This window comes from Paramisgurnus dabryanus, chromosome 7 (assembly GCF_030506205.2).
Source record: "Paramisgurnus dabryanus chromosome 7, PD_genome_1.1, whole genome shotgun sequence".
In the NCBI taxonomy this organism is placed as follows: domain Eukaryota; kingdom Metazoa; phylum Chordata; class Actinopteri; order Cypriniformes; family Cobitidae; genus Paramisgurnus; species Paramisgurnus dabryanus.
In genome coordinates this window covers 13,489,830-13,513,016 of record NC_133343.1, presented here as the reverse complement: position 1 = coordinate 13,513,016, position 23,187 = coordinate 13,489,830, and the positions used below count along the sequence as shown (strand labels likewise).

Genomic DNA, 23,187 nt, shown 5'->3' with positions numbered 1-23,187 from the left:
TCATACCTGGCTTGTTCAGCAAACATCTAAGCTCATATTCCACATCTGCCTGCCTTTCTTCCAGGTTGTGCTGTTTAGCTCTAATAACCCGAAACATTTGAATTCTGTTAAATATTTAGTTGTAAATAAATTTGTTTTTATCTTTTTTGATACATGTACTGGAAACATCATCTGAAAACATCATCTGTGATTCATAGATACAATAACACTGTGGACACTAAATGGCAGAAGCCATGACAGTTAAAAAAAATAGTCAACAGAGAACATGTAAATAAACTATTTTTTATAAATTATACCTAAAATTATGTTATGTTAACACCAGAAATGGTGTTAAAGGTATGCTAAGTGTGCACGTACGTGTAGACCAGCTCTGCTTCTCTCCGCACTAGTAAGTGTTTCTCATGAATCAGAGTAAACCAGTCCACAAGCAGATGTTCCTCCTCATCATCTGAAATGAAAGAACACTAAGTGATATAACCTAAACAATAAGACATTTAAAATGATTAAATCAAGATTTATTTAATAATAGTGTTGCATCAAACTTTAAAAAATGTCCCAATTACACTACAGAGCACTGTTATAGATATACTAAAATATCACTTGTCTCTGTAAACACCAAACTAAAGTATGTAAAAAGGCTGTGGTGTGACTCTTTGCATAGCTAATCAGAAGGTTTTGAGCCCTTTCTGTCTGTCAAACAAGAACTTCAGGTTGAAGGGTCACTGTTGAAAAATGAATAAATAAAATTTCCATTCATGGGTGGTTTGTTTGGATAGGACATCCTATTAAATAATTGTCCAAAATATAACTATTTGAAAATCTATAACCTGAGGGATCAAAATATTAAGATTGCATGTTAAGTTGTCCAAATGAAATCCTTAGCAACTGTCCTTAGTAATGTAGTTATTACTATTTACAGTATGTAGTCAATTTGTCCACTTTTACATTTAAACAAGAGTTCTGCTTGAAACAAGGCAATTAAAGCGGTAAATTGGCAGTTAGTTAAAGCGAGTAGTTTGCCGAAATAAGTTGACATGGATAACATAGCCAGCATGTCGAAGAATTCATTTTCTATGTTGACGCGGTCAGATGGTGCAAATGTATTACATCCTTCAAGGATCGCCAGTAGGGACTAAAAAGGGTGACATAAGAAATTGCCAGAAATAATGCACAGGGATACTGTATATTTATTCACTTTGTTCTGTCTGTGGATTCAACCAGTATAGTGACAACCAGAAGTTCTTGTGCTCTGCTGACATTAAGGTTACAACTGAACATAAAATATTAACATTTTGAAAAATGTTAAAGGTGACCAATAATGGATTGAAATAATATGTTACATTGTTCTTTGATATCTAAATATAACGTATGTGGCTTTTTAAGTGAAAAAAATAGTGTTTTACATGTCCATTTACAACCCAAGGATTTTCCCTCAGAATGAAATGATCTGTTATTACCTTATTTGGAAGGGTAATGAATAATAATAATGAGCTGCGCTCTGATTGGCTGTTTCCCAAAGGGATCACGTCACCATCAGGACTCGCAAGAAATTAAGGGCCTTTTTACACCTGGTCACTTCATGTGTTTTCTCTGATCGGATAGCTATCTGATTTGTTAAAACTGTTCCATTTACATTTGGCCACATAAATGCGTCTTGGCAAAACGAATATGAATCTGATCTTTTACCCCCGCCCAAAATGCAAATAGACTATTTATTACTCCGCCTTAAAAAACTTAAGATGACGTTTACGCAACAATATGCAGCACTTACTGTATGTTGTACTGAATGTTGGGCAGGGGACGCGTGTCTCCTTGCTCGGCATGAGCTGAAGCTCGCAGTACAGCGCAGCAGGAGAGTGACAGCGCGATGATTTAATGCAGGTCCATGACGGGAAAAGCATTCACAAAACTCTCTCTTAACGTTATATTTCTTTGTTTAATATCATTTGAATTTGTCATTAGACTCTTTTATTGATTCTAGGAAGCGTTTTTACCCGCTGTCATCTCTCCATAAAGCAATAGGCGTGTCAGCTTTGTTTGTTTGGCGCTCTTCCAGCTTACTTGCGAGTGACGTGCTGACGTTTGGGAGGAGTAAAGCGCGACTTATGTGGTTTCATCAACCAGATGCATTTACACTTCTCTGAAATGCGTCCCAGACCACCTCCTGAAGTGGTTTGAGCGATCGGATTTAAATCCGTCTCGAAATCGTTTCAGAGGGCATTTACACCTGGTCTTTTTACGATCAGATAGCTATCCGATCAGAGAAAACGCATGAAGTGACCAGGTGTAAAAAGCCCAAAAGAAATATTATGACAGTGCCTGTAAGGATTTGATACGCTGCTGTCGCGTTATTTGAGGTGTTTCTAGATGAAGGTAGACTGCTGTCATCGAGTCGTGCTAATGGAGTTCAGGGAAAACGTCCCAATGTCAAGTTTGAATTTGTGCTTAAGGTGAGTGCCACAAACACACGTGCACTTCAGATAGTATTTAGTAGAATTATATGAAACCACAGGCAGGAATAAATGAAGAGTTTCGTTCCAAAACGCAATAAATCCATTTTGACAAATTTCGGTAAAAACGTGTTTTCTATACCAAGAAAATGACAAGATGAAAACCACTATTTTCTGTTACAAACTTTCACATAGCATCTTTAGGTTATAAAAACATAAAAAATTCAAATCCATAACTTGATTTTCAAAGATTTATTATAAAAACTCAAAATGCAATAAATCCATGAAATTTTTTTTTTAAATGCTATAAATCTATTGAATCATTAGCCTATATAAATGTGCCATTTTATATTTATTTAGTGGACTAGTGTCATACACTGATAAAAAAATAAACATTAATGGCATTAATCAAAACACTTACTTTGTCATTAAGAACACTGTCATTGCTGCGGTTATACTTGACATCGTCGCTTAACATTTTTCACAGCGATCAGCTGTAAAATGTTTTGGTCCTGCTCGATTTTCGTTGACTGAGTAAAATTATGGAAAGTTCCCTTTCAGTCGGTCACTACGACGTCACGTCGTGACCGACGAATTGGGAACTCGCTTAGAGGACCAATCTGCTTCGAATACTACTAAAACGCCAATGAACTTGGCATTGAGATATTTGCATAATGCTGGCGCCGCCCCGCCAGGTGCGTATATAAGCAGCAGGTGCAAATAGGGAAATTAGCTTTTTATCGCTTCGAAAGCCGGCAGTATCTGCTACTGAGAAGCTACTCTACTCTGGTGGGATTCGATTGCTGAAGTTGGTTGGACTAGCAGTACCACAGCGGACGCTTCGCTTAATTCCACGACTCTACATCTTTTATTGTTTTGAGTTTAGTGTGTGCGTTGCCTTCCTGTGCGCTCATCAACTAAGCATCTGAGTGAATTTCCCTAAAAGAGTGATACGAGAGAGCTTTGTGCCTTGTTAAAGGCAGCCACTCTCTCGTATATCCGGACATCAGCGTCCTTTTCAGGATGGCTTTTCGTCCGTGCGATCTTGGGTGCGGCAAATACATGGGTCCGAAGGACGGTCACGAGCGTTGTCTTTCGTGTTTGGGCATCGAGCACGCAGAGGCAGCGTTCGCTGGGGGTAAGTGTTCTCACTGCGAGAACATGTCCCTTGTGGATTTGCGCAGACGGTTGTCTTTCCTCCGGGAAAAACGCAACCCTCGTCATGCGAGTGCTGAACGCCGCCACGGTGCGGCTGTGAAGCTCTCAAAGGACGACCTGCGCATCACTGTGCTGAGCCGAGCGGGGGATTCGTCCTCAGGCTCTCAGCCTCCTCATCCACAGCCGGTTGATGTGCCGATGGAGACTTCAGCGTCGTGTTCTACGATGTCTCTAGAATCCATCGTGCCGCCCTCCGGGTCCACCGACGCCGCAGCATCCGAGGGTGGGCCTCCTCCCCCTGACGTGGACCCCGATGCCCTTCCTCCCTCTGGTCGGGTTGGGACGCCGGAGTTCGATCCAGAGATGGTGGCCGTGCTCGCTCGAGCGGCGGAGACCGTAGGGTTAGAGTGGGTTCCCCCCCCTCAGCCCGAACCGTCCCGCCTGGATGATTGGTTCTTTGGAGCTGCTCGGGTTTCACAACCCTCTCCACCGGTGCCTTTCTTCCCCGAGGTGCACGAGGAGCTGACTAGAACCTGGAAGTCGCCGTTTTCCATGAGATTACGGCCGTTTCAGCCCTCCCCCCTCACCTCCCTCACCAGCGGAGCCGCTAAGGGTTACACGGGGATCCCTCCTGTGGAGCGCGCGGTCGCGATGCAGCTGTGTCCGGCTAACGCTCCCTCTTGGAAGGACCGCCCAACCCTCCCCTCTTGTGCCTGCAGACAGTCCTCCGGTTTAACGGGCGCTGCCCACCAGGCATGTGGAGAGGCGGCTTCAGCCCTGCACGCTATGGCGTTGCTGCAGGTTCACCAAGCGAAGGCCTTGAGGGATCTGCACGAGGGAGGACACGACTCGCCTGTCCTTTCGGAGCTCCGGGCTGCCACTGATCTGGCTCTTCGCGCTACGAAGGTGACAGCGCAGGCAATTGGTCGTGCCATGTCCACGATGGTGGTCCAGGAACGCCACTTATGGCTATGTCTGGCGGACATGTCGGATGCGGAGAAGAACAAGTTCTTGGACGCTCCAGTGTCCCAGGCTGGCCTTTTCGGTGAGTCGGTGGAGTCCTTCGCCCAGCAGTTCTCCGCCGCCCAGAAGCAGACAGAGGCGATCGCTCAGATCATGCCCCGGCGCAAGCGACCTGCATCTCGCCCTCCAGCGCCGGCGGGCCCGTCTGCTCCTCGCCGAGGGCGCCCTGCGGCGGCTGCCTCCGCCCCCCCCCACTAGAACATCTTCCAGGCCACGGAGGGGGAACAGCCGTCGACAGCCCGCCCCACCCGCTTCCCGTGGTAAACGGAAATCGAAGCGGCCCTGAGACGGGCGACCTGGATTTGGATGGGATCACTCTACGGGAGACGGTGATGGCATCGCTCCCTCCACCGGTAGAGGGCCGGGTGGAGAATCTTTGGTTTCGTTTTGTTTCTGTTCCCCACAAAACCACAAAAAGAGTGCATTCCTATTCCTTCTCCAGGTCTCCAGAGGATCGAGAGAGATGTGAGCGGGCATTTACATGCTCTTCCTCCCTCTCCTCTATCGCCAGCGGGTGTTCTGAGGAGTTCCAGCTCTCCGCTGAGGAGACGGGACCACCAGCACCCTCCTCGGAGTCTGTGCTCTCCGCTGAGGAGACCAGACGACCGTCACCCTCAGCGGGCTCAGGTCAGTGTCACACACACACATACTGTAGATACTTATGCTGTCCCAGCAGACGTACCGGCAGTACCACCTGTCCCGCTCAGCCGCCCCACCGCGGGTACCCCGACAGTGCCGTTAATTCCCCTCGTACGGTCCCTGGGGGCGTGGCTTCAGCTTCCCAGCCCGTCTCGTTGGGTTTTACGCACTGTTCGCCTCGGTTACGAAATTCAATTCATCCGGCACACACCCAAATTCTCGGGCATTCGTTTCACCACGGTGAAAGCGTCCGATGCACACGTACTGCGTGCAGAGGTCGAAGTCCTGCTGGCGAAGGACGCGATCGAGCCGGTCCCTCCAACCGAGATGAGGTCGGGCTTCTACAGCCCGTATTTTATAGTACCCAAAAAAGGCGGTGGGTTGCGACCGATCTTGGATTTGCGCGTTCTGAACAAATCTCTGCAGAAGAGGTCTTTCAGGATGATAACACCGAAGCAAATATTCAATTCAATTCGCCCCCAAGATTGGTTTGCGGCAATAGACCTGAAAGACGCGTACTTTCATGTGTCCATTATCCCTCGTCACAGACCGTTTCTCCGGTTTGCATTCAAGGGACGGGCATACCAGTACAAAGTTTTACCGTTCGGGCTATCCCTCTCTCCCCGTGTGTTCACGAAAGTAGTGGAGGCGGCGTTAAAACCCCTCAGAGTGAGCGGCGTTCGCATATTGGCTTACCTCGACGATTGGCTTATAATAGCGCATTCTCGACGGACGCTGTGCGAGCACAGAGATTTAACGCTTCGGCATCACGCCCGTTTGGGTCTTCGGGTCAACTGGGAAAAGAGCAAACTCTGCCCCACGCAGAGGATCTCTTTTCTCGGGATGGAACTGGACTCGATCGATTTATCGGCGCGTTTGACAGAAGAGCGCGTCCAGTCAATTCTGACTTGCCTCGGTTCATTCCGAGGGAAGAATGCGGTCCCGCTGAAACAATTTCAAAAGCTCCTGGGGCATATGGCAGCAGCAGCGGCCGTGACACCGCTCGGACTGCTCCATATGAGACCGCTTCAGCGTTGGCTTCACGATCGAGTCCCGAGGAGAGCGTGGCGCGCCGGCATCCATCGTGTAACCATTACACCTGCGTGTCGCCTAACATTCCCCCCGTGGTCGGACCCCGCGTTTCTCAGGTCCGGTGTGTCCATGAGACAGATCGCTCAGCATGCTGTTGTACACACAGATGCGTCCGACACGGGCTGGGGTGCCACATACGACAAGCTTACAGCTTCAGGGGTGTGGACAGCACCCCAGTTGCATTGGCACATCAATTGCCGAGAGTTGTGGGCAGTATATCTGGGACTTGTACGCTTCGCTACGGAGCTGCGAGGGAAGGATGTACTAGTACGCACCGACAACACTGCGACCGTTGCGTATATCAACCGTCAAGGCGGTTTGCGCTCCCGTCACCTGTCGCATCTCGCTCGTCATCTCCTCCTTTGGAGTCAGAAGCATCTGAGGTCCCTTCGTGCCATTCACATTCCGGGCTCGCTCAATACAGCGGCGGACGCGCTTTCTCGAGCTGCGCGCCCCGGCGAATGGCGACTCCACCCCCAGACGGTCCAGCTAATTTGGAAGAAGTTCGGTCGTGCGCAGACAGACCTGTTTGCGTCGCCGGACGATACCCACTGTCGCCTGTTTTATTCACTAACCGAGGGCAGCCTCGGCGTGGACGCTTTGGCACACAGCTGGCCTCGGGGGATGCGCAAATACGCATTCCCCCCAGTGAGCTTAATCGCGCAGACACTGTGCAAAGTCAGGCAGGACGAGGAGAGCCTTTTACTGATCGCCCCATATTGGACGAGCAAGAATTGGTTTCCAGAGTTAATGCTCCTCGCGACAGCCCCTCCCTGGCGGATTCCCCTGAGGAAGGACCTTCTTTCTCAAGGAGGGGGCACATTATGGCACCCGCGCCCCGACCTGTGGGATCTCCATGTGTGGTCGTTGAGCGCGCGCAAGGTTTAGGTGATTTACCGCAAACGGTATCTAACACAATCGACGCGGCTCGAGCTCCGTCCACAAGACGGGCTTACGCGTTTAAATGGAACCTTTTCGTCACCTGGTGCTCTTCGCAACACGAGGACCCCAGAGAATGCCCTATTAACATCGTGCTTTTATATCTTCAACATAGGTTAGACGGTAGGCTGTCACCCTCCACCATTAAAGTTGATATCGCTGCTATTTCTGCTCATCACTCACTTATCAACGGCAGATCAGTTGGCCAGCATGATTTAGTTATTAGATTTTTAAGAGGCGCTCGTAGGCTAAACCCCTCGCGCTCTCCTTCTATTCCTCCCTGGGACCTGTCCATGGTGCTGAAAGCCCTTCAGGCCCCCCCGTTCGAGCCTTTGCAGTCTGCGAGTCTGAAGCTTTTATCAATGAAAGCTCTGACCCTGCTAGCATTGGCTTCAGTGAAGAGAGTAGGAGATTTACATGCATTCTCTGTTGACGACTCGTGCCTTCAGTTTGGTCCTGCTGCCTCAAGCGTAACATTGAGGCCCAGACCAGGCTACGTGCCCAAAGTTCCCACTACTCCTTTCAGAGACCAAGTGGTGAGCTTGCAAGCGCTGCCTCCGGAGGACGCAGACCCAACCGTGGCTTTGTTGTGCCCCGTACGCGCACTGCGACTCTACGTGGATCGCACGCAAAGCCTCAGGACCTCAGACCAGCTCTTTGTTTGTTATGGTGGCCAGCAGAAAGGGAAAGCTGTCACTAAGCAGAGGATGTCTCATTGGATAGTTGATACTATCGCCCTGGCTTATAATCTTCAGGGTATTCCTTGCCCCTTTAATTTGAGAGCGCACTCCACACGGAGCGTTGCCTCATCTTGGGCTCTAGCTCGTGGTTCCTCGCTAACAGACATCTGTAGAGCTGCTGGTTGGGCGACACCTAATACGTTCATTAGATTTTACAGTGTTCGTATCGAGCCTGTATCCTCTCGTGTTCTTTCCTCACCAGGGAGGGCACGGAGAGCAGACTCGTATGTCGGCTTGCAGCCTCCAACTGATGCTTCATAACTGTGTCAGTATGGAAGGCCTTCAGAGCAAAAATGCGTAATGGTTTGAATTGCTCTTCCTCCGCTGCCTTGGCAGCCTTTGTTGCGGAGCATTGGCTGTCAGCCTTTCACTAGCTGTATCCTCGCGAACCTACGTGTCTGGCTCGGGCTCCACATTGTGTCCCACCGGGTTCCTTTGTGAGTATTTTCCGTGGGGTTAATCCTACCAGCCCACGTTTCCCTTAGCAGAGCACTGCTTTGCTTACACAGCCACGGCTGTCTTTATTCCTCAACTACGGTTGACTTTCGCCCACCATTAGCCCTTAAGACGGGTGGTGGCTTCCGCAGCGTTCCTATCCCGCTCAGGTAGGGCGCTTCCCAGTCGCTGGCACTTCTGTGGGGTTAAAGGAACATCTAGTGCCCGGCCTTCTGCCTTAAAACCTATCTCCTCCTCCTTAAGTGGAACCGGAGGGCTTTTACGCAGTCACTGGAAGAGGTCAGCCCCTAGTGGCGTTTTGGTAGGGATTCCCAATTCGTCGGTCACGACGTGACGTCGTAGTGACCGACTGAAAGGGAACGTCTCGGTTACGGATGTAACCCTCGTTCCCTGAAGGAGGGAACGGAGACGTCACGTCCCGTCGCCACAGGTGCTGCCACCTGCTGTTACGGCCGGTCACACTTTCCGGCTTTCTCAGCGAAAAAGAAGCTAATTTCCCTATTTGCACCTGCTGCTTATAAACGCACCTGGCGGGGCGGCGCCAGCATTATGCAAATATCTCAATGCCAAGTTCATTGGCGTTTTAGTAGTATTCGAAGCAGATTGGTCCTCTAAGCGAGTTCCCAATTCGTCGGTCACGACGTGACGTCTCCGTTCCCTCCTTCAGGGAACGAGGGTTACATCCGTAACCGAGACGTTTTTCATAAGATCCCCTGGGGTCAATGTGTTAGCGTGAGAAACTTGATGCTGTCGGGAGAACAAGCACCCGTCTCCCGGGTGCCCTTTCACGTAAATTATTAGATGTTGATGGCTTACGTTTCTTTCCCGTTACAAAAAACCATCACAGGTTTATCAATGCTATTAAAGTATTATTTCGTTTTTGTTTGTTTCTTGATCACGAAGTACAAAGTAAATGAGGAAAACTAGGACTCTGTGTTCTCAACATGCCGCCATTGTTTGTTTACATTGTGTGGAATGGTGCGCTGTAATTTGTGGAGCAGACTTATTGCATTCTGCAGAGAAGGAGGAGTGGCGTTTATCGCGTTTTAGGAAAAAAGGTAGAAAAGATGACAGAATAACACGGCAGATATTGGATTTTGCGTAAAATTAAGAATGTACTTTTAAATACTGACCTTATATAATACTGATTCTGGTAGTAGCTCATTTTTTTCAAAAATGGCGTTTATTGCGTTTTGGACCAAACTCTTCAAAAAAAATCTCGACAACAGTAAATTATCGTCAATGTTGTTTGCTCACTAAGCAATTTTAAATTTAAACCGAAATCAACAGTAATAAAATCACTACTTACGGTTTGTGGTAGGGGTTGTAATGGCCATTTTGCCCCACTTTTTCAGTATCAAACCCTGAGCGAAGCCTGCTTCATTTTGTCACATGTTTGAAAAACTGTCCGCTGTGAAATGGCCAGAGTAAACTAACAATGATTGTATTTAGATTGTATTGCTCCGGTATCCGGTTGTGACTAGAACATAACATTTATATCCATGTTCTGCAAATTGGTCACCTTTAATATATGCTACATTTCAAAGCATAGGCTACTTTTGTGAAATTATGTCATTCCTCCTTACTTGGAGGTGAATAAATAGCATTGATAAAAGTTACACCTGTAAATACACTGGTAAAGTTTACCAGTGACATACACTGGTAAACTTTATTCTGATACAATCTCTTAAGACCTTATATACATTAGTCCCTGCAAATTCATGCAGAAGGGTTTCATGCCTTTGCCCATATCAGCTGGCAGGAAAGTACATACACCAATCAGTAAATTTCTTACAGATGAAGCAGTTAATGCCGTTTAGCTTAACAATGCACATTTCGAAAATATTATTAGGCAAGCAACTTGAAAAGCTGGTAGAGAGGTGGGTTCCATTTGGTTGGGAAAAAATAATACGAAAGCCAGTAAAGGCAGTTATCATGTGGCATGTGATTCTTGTACCGTTTGAACAGTCCCGTAACCTCTTCTCCAGATCCACTCCTCTCTTTTCCAGTTCATCCAAATGTTTCTCCAGGTCATTTATTTCAACATGAACGTCTTCCACTGGTATATACTGGTCAGACTGAACCTACCAGATAATATCTTAGAATGAGTACTTGTAACCACAAAATGTTATAATAAATTGGTGGTGACATCCAATGCTAAGATTGGGTGCTCGCCCAACCAACTTGTGTGTAACTTATGGCGCTTTTCCATTGCATAGTACCCCACGGCTTGGTTTGGTCAGGTCGGGTCAGCTCACCTCACCTCACCTCACTTTGGCTTGGTTAGCGTTTCCATTGAGTTTAGTAACACTTCAGAGTGGGAGGGATTATAGGCGTGACGTTATATTTGCGCTGCCTACTGCTGTGACATCTTAAAAGTGTTGTTGTACATTCCCATACATTTATTTATTTCTCAGTCCACCATAAAATTAAAATTGACCACCACAAATAGATGTTTGCACATCGCGTTTATCACTACCTCTGTCTCACATGACAGTTTCTGCACAAACACCTGTGGCGTCAGTCAATGCGCTCTGCTGAGCCTCATTTGAGTTGCATTTAAGCATATATGCAGACGTGCGTGTCGCAAATGTGCCACCACAAACTGTTATGGTGTCTCTGATCCTTAACCTGTGGATGTTTGGGAGTTTGGGAACTTATAGCAGAGCACAGATGACAACATGTTTGCTCGAGACAGCGCAAGCTAGCATTGAGGTAAAGCTACTCTTTTACATTATAGCGATGATGCTGGTAGTTACGATTCTCTCAGGCCAATCAGTGATCTAAAGTGTTTTCACCTCATGTTTTAGTATCAGCTCAGGTCGCTTGGAACACCAACTGATGTGGTACTAAAAAAGTATCGGTACTATGTTATGCACCCAGTGGAAAAGACTCCAAAAGTAAGCTAACGCGACTCAAACCATGGGGTAGAGCCAGAGATGGGGGACTCGAGTCATTTGACTTGACTTGAGTCAGACTTAAGTCGCAAATTTGCATATTCATGACCCGAGACTTGACTCGGACTTGAGTTAAATGACTCAAAATAACTTGTTTTTTACAAAAAAAATTTGTTTTTTAATGCACGCAAGAGCGTAAACTAACCACGTGACACAGCAGGCAAGCAGAGGGAGAGCGCGCAATATATCCGATACAACCAGCACCACGTCAAATTTCAATCGACACTACAAATCCCACAAAACACTGTAAGTAACAAAGTCTGTTCCATTGTTTTCAGCTAACGTCTTACCCATGTTAGAAGTTGAAAAAAATAATCCAAGGCACTCAAATGTTATTGAGAAAAAAAATGTATGATAGGTATTCTACCAGTAGGTATGATAAACCGGTAGAAATGTGTCAACCAGCAGAGATTCTGGACTATAGTCTCTATTGAGATTAAGGGCCCACGTCACTTGCTGTGCGCATGCATGGTCACGAGACTTAACATTTGTTCACATATTTAAGCACCGCAGCCTCAGGCTGTGACGAACAAACACAAACAACAGTGCTAAATAATGCGCGCATAATAAAGTCGCGCATCCGCTGCTCATTAAAATCATGAGTATTTTTTGCCGCTTATTTGCCCTATATACACATATGCATCAAAATTCCCACCTTTGCAAGTATCCTCATAAATATGGCCATTTCGGTCTTAAGAGAACGTAAACCGCTAAAAGGGACCAATTACCAATACCAATTCAAGGGCTGCAACCTTCTAAGCATTAGACCTTGAAAGGTGAGCACTCTGTCTTTAAAACTGTCTGTAGGACTTGTCAGTGACTTGCTTGAGACTTGAAGGTTAAGACTTGAGACTTACTTGTGACTTGCTCCCACCTCTGGGTAGAGCCCTGTGCGTTTTTTTTAAACCCGCACCCGCTGAATTTATGACCAGTCCCGCCCGCTCCCGCAACCTGCATGTTCCACTCCCACCTTCGCCCGCAATATTTGTGTCCGCTCCAGCGGATTTTCTCAGAGCTTGTGAAAACTACACAAATGCATGCTCAGACTAAACATTTGTTCAGATTAACATCCAGAATAACAGACATTCAACACTACTGCGTTTAAAATTAGGGATGTGCACGAATGGTCAAATATTCGATCTGCAATAATAATTCTAATGGAATAAAATGCTTTTGGAATGTTTGTTTGTTTGTTTTTTTTAAAGCGCCACCGCAGGGTTAATGCTACTACTCATTTAATGCTTCTCACTTCATGTATTATCTTTTACAGACTTTATTGTAAAATATACATGAAAATTAATTTGTATGTAGCCTAAGTCTAATTGTTTTGGCAATTCAGATCGCAGACTAATATAAGTATTTAGAGTTTTAACACCGTGTTGTCTGTTTTTGTCCACCGGCTCATGTGTTATTTAGACGAGCTTCTCCGCCGCAACAGCCTGCATCATGAGAGATTTGTTATCTTCTTGTTATGGCTTATTTTATTTTGTTATTACAGCTAAACGAGACAGACACAGGAAACGAAACGGAGAACATTTATTATATGCGGTGCTCCATGGAAAATGAAGCAGATAACTGCAAATGCCTGTTTAAGCAGAGTTTTCTCCGCTGGCGTTAGTGAGAAGAACAGGCTTTCACCGTAGCAAGTAGGCTAAATATGGTTGTCTTTCTTCACAAAAACATGTAAGACCAAATAAAGAAGATATTTATATGCCGACTGTGCAGTCTGTTAGTTTATGTTTTTTCGTTCATTTCGGGTTTCGAGACTGTTTGATAGCGTACATTGTCATGTCCTCAAACTTTAAATTTGCTTGCGTTTGGGGTTAGGGTATAATATTCGGTATAATATAATTTCTGTAAGATCAAACAGTACTGAATTCGTACTAACGACCGCATTGAAACCAATTGGATTTGACTCAGCCTTTGCTCCGCGTGGGGTTTTACGCAATTAAAATGCCATTCTTTTTTATTTAGCGTTTTGTAACATTAACCGTTAAAACAAAACCACAACTAGAGGCACCTCAGTTTTCAAATGTATACTGCATGATACACACGTACCAAATGATTAATTAAACAAACAAACAAACAAACAAACAAACAAACAAACAAACAGTTTAACTGTTAACAATCTGATTTTTCACTAGTGCTCACCAGTTCTTCCAAACGCGAGGCACAGTGTATAACAGCATTCCTCGGGCATGTGCTCCCCGAAGTTGCCAGGGTATGTGCCACATAATGTTTGGCTTAATTTTCTTCTGAACTTCATGTGTTGACCCCATTTCTATTACATGCAAAAATCCCACTGGGACCCACGGGTCTCCCGCAAAATTTTCTGACCACCCACTTCCGCCCGTAGAAAAGGTGAAACCGCACGCTCCTGTGAGATTTGCATTGTGTCCTGCGGGAGTCCCAACCCAATGCAGCCCTCTACCATGTACTATGCAATGGACAGGCGCCTTTAGTGTATGTGAATACATATAACAAATGCAAGATGAAAGATTACTAGTAGCAAATGTACATCCGCAAAAAGGGAGTATAATGTCTTTGTGCCTCACCTTACGTTTAATAAGAGGAAATCCATGTCCAGGAGCAGGGGGTCGTGCAGGACCAGGTTCTTTGTGACGTCTGGATACAGGAGAATTAAAGGAGGTGGTGGCCTTCCGATTAAATGGATTCTCTTTACAGGTGTGCTGAAGTTGACATGGATAAAGAGTGCATAACACACAAACAACAAAACATTAAACAAAATAACATACATTAAATTTTTACCCTTGTTGGACTTTTTTATCGTTTTTTGTTAAATAGCACTTAATTACACTTTATTTAGCTTTTTGATTTACAGATCAACAGGAAAATGTTGAAATGAAAACAAGTCTCTACATAAAGATCTAAAATAATCACAAAAATAAACAATTATTTCTTAAGTATTCATCCCCTTTAATTTAACACACTCATATCATCACTGGTGCAGACAATGGACAACTTGCCTATTATTTCTGTGTTGAACTGAGCTACATACAGAGACGACAGGCAGATTATTTCAGCTTTTAAAAAATGCCATTCATTTTGTCTTGGGTTAAGCAAAACTGTGGACAGCCTATTAACATTCAATTTATATTTGGAAGGTATGGACCCACCCAGTAGATCTTGGAGATTAAACCCTGAATTATTGACAAACAAGGAGTTTTGTGAATTCATTGAAGCTCAAAAAAAAACTATATTTAGAAATGAATGATACCCCAGAAGTCACATCATGTACTTTATGGGAGGCTTTCAAAGCCTATTTGAGAGGATGTGTAATCTCACATGAAGCTGCCAAAAAAAAGAAATAACTCAATGTAAACATCTTGAAGAACAGATACAACAATTGGACCGACGGAATGCTTTAAACCCCACTCCCGACTTGTATAGAGAAATAACTAATCTGAAATATCAACTCAATCAGCTTCTCTCCAGGAAAATTACATTAGCTTTTTCATTTATGAAACAAAAACACTTCGAATTTGGAGAGAAACCTCACAAATGATTAGCTCGTCAACTTAAAAAAATAGAAGTCGACCAAGCTATTCACAAGATTAGAGATGACAGGGGACATATACTACTTAAACCAAAGGAGATAAATGCACGTTTCTTACAGTTTTATTCTGACTTGTACACTTCAAAATGTAATAGTGATACCAACACTATGAATAAATTTCTAGACGAATGTAACTTCTCAAGAATCTTACCTAAAGACTCGGAAAGGCTTAATACAGATATTCATGCCACAGAAATACAAAAGGCAATAGCCTCTCTTAAAGGCGGAAAATCATCTGGCTTTAGCGACATACCGGTTGAACTTTATAAAAAAATGTGTAATATTCTTATACCATTTCTCCATAGAATGTATAACCAAAGCTCAACTACACGGCACCCTACCACCAGCATTAACTTAGGCTACAATCACTGTTATTCATAAAAAAGGTAAAGATGATCTAAATGTAGGCTCATATCGCCCAATTTCCCTATTAAACATAGATTATAAATTATATGCAAAAATCCTGGCCGATAGATTAACTCCTTTAATGAATACAATAGGGATGTAACGGTATTATAAATTTCGTTGTATTGCGGTATAAAATTTTGCCGGTACAACCGTGGTCACGTGATTCGGTAAAACATTAGGTCTTCCGAGCAACACGTGTAGTTTTTTTCCGGCCAAGGGCAGCGAGTGGAGGGACGCGGGAACTAAAATTCCCATAATCCCATGCGTGCCACTCTGATGCCTCTCTACAAGTGGAGCGACAATAGACCTTTCTCACAACTTCCGTATTTATGACCGGAAATACGCAATCGTCGCGGAAATTTACTTCCTCCGCAGTCAAGGCAATGTAAAAAGCCGTATCTGTTCCATCAATTCCCTGTTGATGGTGAAGTTAGACAGAAGTGGATTCAGGCTATTCGGCGAGACTTATAATGTGTCGTTTTAGTTAACAGTTCAGTAACAGTTAGTCTCGCTCTCTACTTACCTAGAAATTTATGGACAAATTCTTCATGGAAAAAGTTTTCCTCCATTAGTCGTGTCCAATCAGCAAATGTAATATTTGGCAAATCCGTTAACAAAGTTGTGTAGACTTTTTGATCCATTTTAAACTTGCCCGGGTTTATGTTTTTCTAGTGTGTTGACGATTGACAGGAACTCCGCTTACACGACGATTACGTATTTCCGGTTACTGTGAGAAAGGTCTATGGCGGAAGCAAAAGAAACGCGGATTTTAAATCTGATGTGTGGAAAAAGTTTGCGTTCGCTGTGACAAGAAACGAGAAAGGACAAAATGTGATGGACATACAAAAAACGAATGTGAGTAAATCCGTGAATGAGGAGAGCGTGTATGCCGTTTCTCAATTAGAAAGCAGCCTCCTTAGGTCGCTGCAGGCTGCATCTGTCATTACGCGTCTGGTGTATTTAAGTTAACTGAGTATTACATTCGCAAGTCATAAGCGTGTTACAACAATATACGATTAAATAAGAATAATTGTCAACTTGAAAAATGTTAATATTCTGAAATAAGACGGTCTTCATGACGTATGCAGCCTACAAATGCGACCTATGGAGGCTGCAGACTTCCGATTGGGAAATGCACCCATGTATTGAGTGAGCTGACCTCAGCTCTAGGTCCAGCTACAATAAGTAAGCTGCTCTTTTCATTTTTACTGGGTTGTTTTTGTTTTCATGAATTGACCCGCTTAAAACCCATCATCTTTTCTTGATTCTACAATCACAACCGTTGCTTTCATAGAAGTATCAAGCATTAGCATTAATAATAATAATAAAAACTAAGTCAATTGAGGGAGTGACTCAATTCTTAAAACCTGACTGATTGGGAGTTGTTTAAAGTTGACAAACTAAACTGAAACTTTTTATTTTATTTTATTACATGGTCTAATTATTTTTGTCCTTTTTATGAAAATTGTAAACACTACGCTACGCTACACTTTGTACATTGTAATGTTCAGTCTTGTTTAATGAACACTTAAGGCAGTTTTTCCAAGTCTTCATATGTTTATTCCTTCCTGTAAATGTTTCAATAATTACCGTACCGTGGGCATCCTACCGAAATACTACTTTACCGTGAATTTTTGACCGTTACATCTCTAGAATACAATAATTCACAACACCTCAAACTGGCTTTATATCAAATAGATCCTCAACGTCTAATTTACAACGTCTGTTTGATATCTTATACACCGAGGGGAAAATTCACAACGATCTAGCCATATTGACTCTCGACGCTAAAAAGGTGTTTGATCAGATAGAGTGGGACAATCTGTTCGAAGTACTTAAACAACTTATTTTAGGTGAGAGGTTCATAAGGGACCGTTCGGTATTTATGGAAGGGGCCACCGGAAGAAAATAGGGGAGGGTCATGTCTTTATTTTCTTTGTTTGGGGGGAGGTTCATCCGACTTGTGAACTCATGAAAACATCAACATTTTAATGTGGCTTGTTCAGTGCATATTTTCTTTTTAGCTCCACATAGCTCCCTCAGCCCCCCCTCCATCGCTAGCAAATTGGATCTGACCCAACAAAAATCGCACCATTCCCCAACCCATGATGCACAAATGATTAATAATATTATTAAACTTTGAATAGAATAACACTGAAAAATCTTTTAAATACATGCAAAAAAACTCCATATGTCACATGACCCACGAACAACGAATGAGCTGGTAAAAAAGGCGCTCTAGAAAAAGTTTGAATACTGCTCCGTAGTACACCATTGAGAAGCAGCAAATAGGGAACTCTTCAAATATCTTTTCGGTTCTGGTGATTTGAAATTGGGCAAACAACAACATTTACAAGGCATTTGAGAAGGAAGGAGTGGATACAAGCTCCCCAATTTACACTCGTCTGAGAAGTTGAGTTTTGGATAATGTTCAGCTTCGGCAGCATGGGCGGAGCTTGTGTAAGGTTGGCCAAGGTGGTACGTCGTTTTTTTCAAGGAGTATGGTTGCCACATAAACCTTCAAGGTGGAGTTAAGCCAGCAGAGAATTGCTCCTGCAGAAACCTCAACACCATATTAACAGGGCAGTTGACTGAGTCTGTCAGGTGAGCTGAACACCAAGAGGTGAAGATTCTCCACTTAAGAGCATATGTGCCATTGCCAATAATGGGGTTTTTCTGTGAGGGACGTGTCTAGTGTCAGCGTCACACGCCAACAGCGTGGATGCAGCGTAGGCATTGGGACAGAAACCAAGGCTCTTTCCACATCACCAGAACACGCACACACAAAGCATAACTTTGATCATGCACAATGAAATTGCCCGTCAAGGAAAACCCCTTGGTCTCTAGCCACCACTGTAGAGGTCTCATATGCAGTAGACCAGCGAGAATCATGCTGGAAGATATAACATTTTCTGGAGCTGCCTTACACTGTGTAATTGGCCTAGCTTTATCAATTCTGTGGCTGCTATGATTGCATCAATACGTGCAGGCGAAAGACGTGCCTGCATCGTAGTGGAATCCCAAACTGCCCCTAGAAAGGTGATTCTCTGTACAGGAGAAAGCACACTTTTCTTTGCATTGTGCATCCACACACTTTGTAAAAGCGCAGAGAAATAAAGCCAGATCGAATGGAAGAACCAGATACTGAAAAGCTTTGCCACTAAAGTCCCATGTTGGAAGAATAAAGTAGTGGCTGTAAGCCGTCATTTCTCTCGTGTGGAGGTTCTATGGCCTCTTTACACAAGAGTGTATACATGTTCCATTACCCAATACGAGAAGGCCATGGACAGTTGGGGCTGCTCCTGCCCAGTAGCCCCAGAGGCAAATCCCTCCTGACAACAGCGGAGATTGTGAGTCCCACGAACGAAGACACTCACCGCCTCAGCGGACAAGGGTCTTAAATCAAGATCATTGTCCGACTCGTCAAACAAATGACGAACTGGCAGCTGGTAAGGAGAGAAAGGCTGTGCATAGTGTACTAACAACATCTATCTATAGACACATGATCACTGACTGACTTGTCAAACAATAGCACAGCTCATGCAAGTCTGACCATGACAGGCAGATATATACATACATACATACATACATACATACCATACATACATACATACATACATACACTGAAAAAAAAAATCCTTTCAATTTACATAATTTTAATGTGTACATCGGTCCCACATAATCCGATTGTGTAAAACCAACATAATTTTCCTCATTTAATTTTTGTGTGTCAGACCAAAACATTTTAATTGTTTTAGGTAGTCTAATATAAATATGTTGACTCAAAGTGCTATTTCTCTTTCCTATAACACATTTATTTTGTAATGTTTAAGTAATTTTATTATGTAAGGGGACTAGATTTTCATCTGTAATTCCAACATGCTTTTTTAATGCTTATATTATGGGATTATTTAACTCTAAAACAATTTCATTATGTCTCTGGCACCAGAATAATCACCCATAATTATCCAAATGTTATTTATTTCTTTTTTAAATACAAAATACATTTGCATTGGCATAAAAAGCAAAGAGTTTTGAACAAATGTTTAGTGATATTGAGGCAAACCACTGCTTTCAGATCATCAATTCAATGACATCATTACACATTAATTCATTAACAGTCAATAACTATTACAACAATCAGCACATGCAGTACATACAAAGGGGCAATTTCCCAGACAGGTTGTAGATTAATCCATGACTAGGCCCTAGTTATATTAGGATATTTTTTACAAAAAAAAGTTTACAAACAAACCTACCTTACAAAAACAACACTGGAGTACATCTTGAGACAAAACAATGGCACTCATATATGTCACGATATGTCAGTGCAATATGTTTTCAAATTAAGGCATTGCAAAAGTCTGGGACTAGGAAAAGCCCCATCTGTGAAACTGACCCAAATGTTTAAAATAGTTACTATCACAGTAGATTTAGAAGTGCTAAAACACAAACACTGCATTCCAAAGAGACATGCAAAACAGTAAGTACTATTATTTTTAAAATTGATTTACAAACTGGAAAATATCAATCCTTCAGAAAGTCAGAGCTACAGCAGTTGTATAAACTGTTAATCAAAGATTCAACAAAAACAAAATACAACAACCATTTCCAAAATCAACTCTGAGCAGCAAACTGTTAATGTTTAAATAAGAGAAAACACTTAAAACAGATAACTAAAATGAGCAGCACAGTCTTTCTGATCCTTTCACTGAAAGAAACTGTTCGTTAAAGTTACGGTCAATGCAGTTCCATTAAAATCTTTTGGATTTCCTCAAAAATAAAGCGGAGATCAGGATAGCTCAGGTTTAAGGCAAACATCAGCTCAAACAACATGGCACGATGTTGCAACACCTTCATGCCTTCCAGGACTATACAAAGATCCTCTTCTTCATCACAAGAAGGATGTTGTTTGAGAGCACAAATCCCAACAGTGGTGTCTTCAAATGACCTCGCTGATGCTGACTTTATCCATGCCCTGTACAAAACAGACAAATGTAGTTAAAGAAACAGAAAAAAGTTACTGTTACAATAAAAGTGTCATTGGAAATTAGTACAATGCAAACAAATATAAATGTAAGTATACAGACCCATGTGCATTGCCACAGCATGTTACAATTGGTTACAAATATATGGGTTACAAAGCAAGGCAGCTGCACTGTCCACTGCTCCAGGTGTGTGTGTGAGTGTGTGTTCACTACACTGGGATGAGTTAAATAAAGAGGCCACATTTCGAGTGTGTGCTACCACACCTGACAATCACAGCAAAAGTGAATTCTCTCATTTTCTCACTCTCATGTTGTTACAGACCTGTATAAATGTCTTTGTTCTGATGAACACGAAGGAAGACATTTATTTTGAGGAATGTTTGCAACCAAACTGTTCATGAGCCCCATTCACTTCAATAGTATTTTTCCTCACTATGGAAGTGAATGGGGCTTATGATTGGTTTGGGTACAAACATTCCTCAAAATATCTTCCTTAGTGTTCATCAGAACAAAGACATTTATAAAGGTTTGTAACAACATGATAGGGAATAAGTGATGAGAATTTTTATTTTTGGGTGAACTACCCCTTTAAATCTTCCCAGGTGTTTTAATGACCCTTGTGCCAAAAGATGTAACTAAAACATACTACATTTTCTGTACTTCCAACAAGGTTTACACATTTTTATGTCTATGAATCTATATTACTTACTTCTGTCATTTGATCATTGATTGTTCCAAGTCTTTTTGCTAGCTGTCCTCCTTTCTGATAGAAGAGTTTCATCAGGTTTTTGGATTGGAGGTCCAGGTGACACAGGAACATAAGACAGTAGTGATTCTTTTAAATTCAGCATTTATCTGAAAACAAATTAACCAACCATTGTATATTTGAGTACTGCGAGTCAAAGAATAATAATTGTATATTAGTTACAAAAATAAGATTTAGCTCCTAACAGCAGTAAAACAGTGATATGAATTACTTACCAATGCTTTTGAGTGTGTAGCGCATGCAAGGATGATGGACCTATAAGAGGAAAAATTCAGAGGTGAAATCAACACATAAACTCAAATGATGAAGGTCACACATACACAGAGCAATAATGAATTAAGTATTATATCTGTCATACAAAATTTGGACAAAATTAGATCTTAAAACAACAAGGTTCTCTTCTGAAAACGTCAGCTTTAAGGTGTGGCACTATAAAGCATTTTTTTTTCAGTTAATATACCAGAAGTCACGCGAGACATTTAAAAAAGCTTTTTCTAATAGAATCAAGTGTTGCTCGTGGCGTAGCGAAGTCACGAATAACTGACGCGGGTCTGTTCATCTGATTAAGCAGACAGTTTGTTTCATACGCAATGTCATTATTAATGTAGTCAATTGATATCATCTGGTAAATTACTTACATGGATAACGTTACTCTGGACAGAATAACGTTTGGTTAGCGTTTTATTTGTCCTGAACCGTTTCCATAGAACAACTGAGTAAAAAGTGCCTCAAAAGTCAACTCAAATCTGTCAGTTTTCAACTCGGATAAAACTACCAAACGTGAAATAACGTTATACAGCTGACATTTTTAAAACGCTGTTTTTCTTTATGAGCCTTACACTTACTGACTGACTGACTGACTGTAACGTTAACTTACTCCACCAACATCCTCCAAACTCATTTTTACTACAAGTCATTGCAATGGCTACATATTGTAAAAAAAACTGTCTATCTAGTGAAGATGTATCACGTATAAAGTGAACATAAATAAATAATAGAACTTACTTTAATAACGTGGTGTCCGTCTGAGAGAGTTCTTCTGACTGACTGCTGCTGAGTCTTCATTTTGGCGCCCAAAACAAACGATGTTTATTCTTCTTTTATGGCGATTGACGTCCTTTTTATTGAGCGTTACTGCCACCTTCTGCTCAGGAGGTGCCATTTTGTGTGCAAACTCAATTTTATTGCTTTAAGTATTCAATTCAATCAATTTTAATCAATGTGAGAATAATGTGTTTATTTTACATTCAAACAAAACATTTTCATCCTAATCAATTAAATTATGTTTACACAAGGAATATAAATATTTTGTGTTGCATATACATGTTTATTTTATTTAAATTCAAAGACCCACCAAGTCCATTTTTTTCAGTGTACATAAAAACGCATACACCTCATCTCGTACAAATCTGAATAATATAAAATTAGAAAACAATATATTAAACTCAAATGTTAAAATTTGGTATTCTTAAAATTAGATTGCTTACCAATAAATAACCTTTTATCAATGAGACCAAATCATTACAGACCAAAATTTGGATGCACTCTGTTTAACAGACAATAAATAATATTGACCTACAATAAACTATTCATAACCTCATTCACACAGCACTTTGGTCCCAGAACATTTCCGTGATTCCATGATTCTCAATAAGAGAGGGGCAATTGCAGTGGGCAAGAACATAGATTATTTTTGTTGATTACTTCTGGTCTAATCAGATTCAATGAATTGTGCTAAGCCATGCTAAAAGTGGTACCACCAGCCCCGGAGATCAGTCAAATGTTTGACTCAAAAAAGTGGAGTGTCCCTTTAACAAAACAAATTTAAAGTTTGCGATTTTTTGTTAAACGCTCAAAAACGCAGGAAAATGCATCATGTTTTAGAGATTACAGAAGCAAAAGTTTTTATCTAACCAAAAATAACCATAAAAGTAATTTATAGTCATCATGCGTGCTTTGCTGTTCACCGGCATGCAGGCAAATAGGCGCAGCAC

At 42.5% G+C, this 23,187-nt stretch overlaps 1 protein-coding gene and 1 long non-coding RNA gene across 8 annotated transcripts in view; both read right to left on the bottom strand.

Moving 5' to 3' along the window:
* micall1a (MICAL-like 1a) overlaps nt 1-23,187 on the bottom strand; it is a 121,812-nt gene that overhangs the window by 3,562 nt on the left and 95,063 nt on the right. For all 7 annotated transcript variants that reach the window (XM_065239962.2, XM_073815387.1, XM_065239968.2 and 4 more), the window contains 4 exons: nt 14,010-14,144; nt 10,455-10,581; nt 358-448; nt 7-80 (listed from right to left, as the gene is read on the bottom strand). In XM_065239962.2, coding sequence (XP_065096034.2) covers nt 7-80; nt 358-448; nt 10,455-10,581; nt 14,010-14,144 — 427 coding nt within the window. The remainder of the gene's footprint in view (nt 1-6; nt 81-357; nt 449-10,454; nt 10,582-14,009; nt 14,145-23,187) is intronic.
* On the bottom strand, nt 14,181-23,181 carry LOC135734410 (uncharacterized). The gene is made up of 4 exons (XR_012337109.1): nt 22,199-23,181; nt 21,409-21,448; nt 21,137-21,282; nt 14,181-20,417 (listed from the first exon to the last, which is right to left on the bottom strand). It is a non-coding gene; the product is annotated as an uncharacterized lncRNA (long non-coding RNA).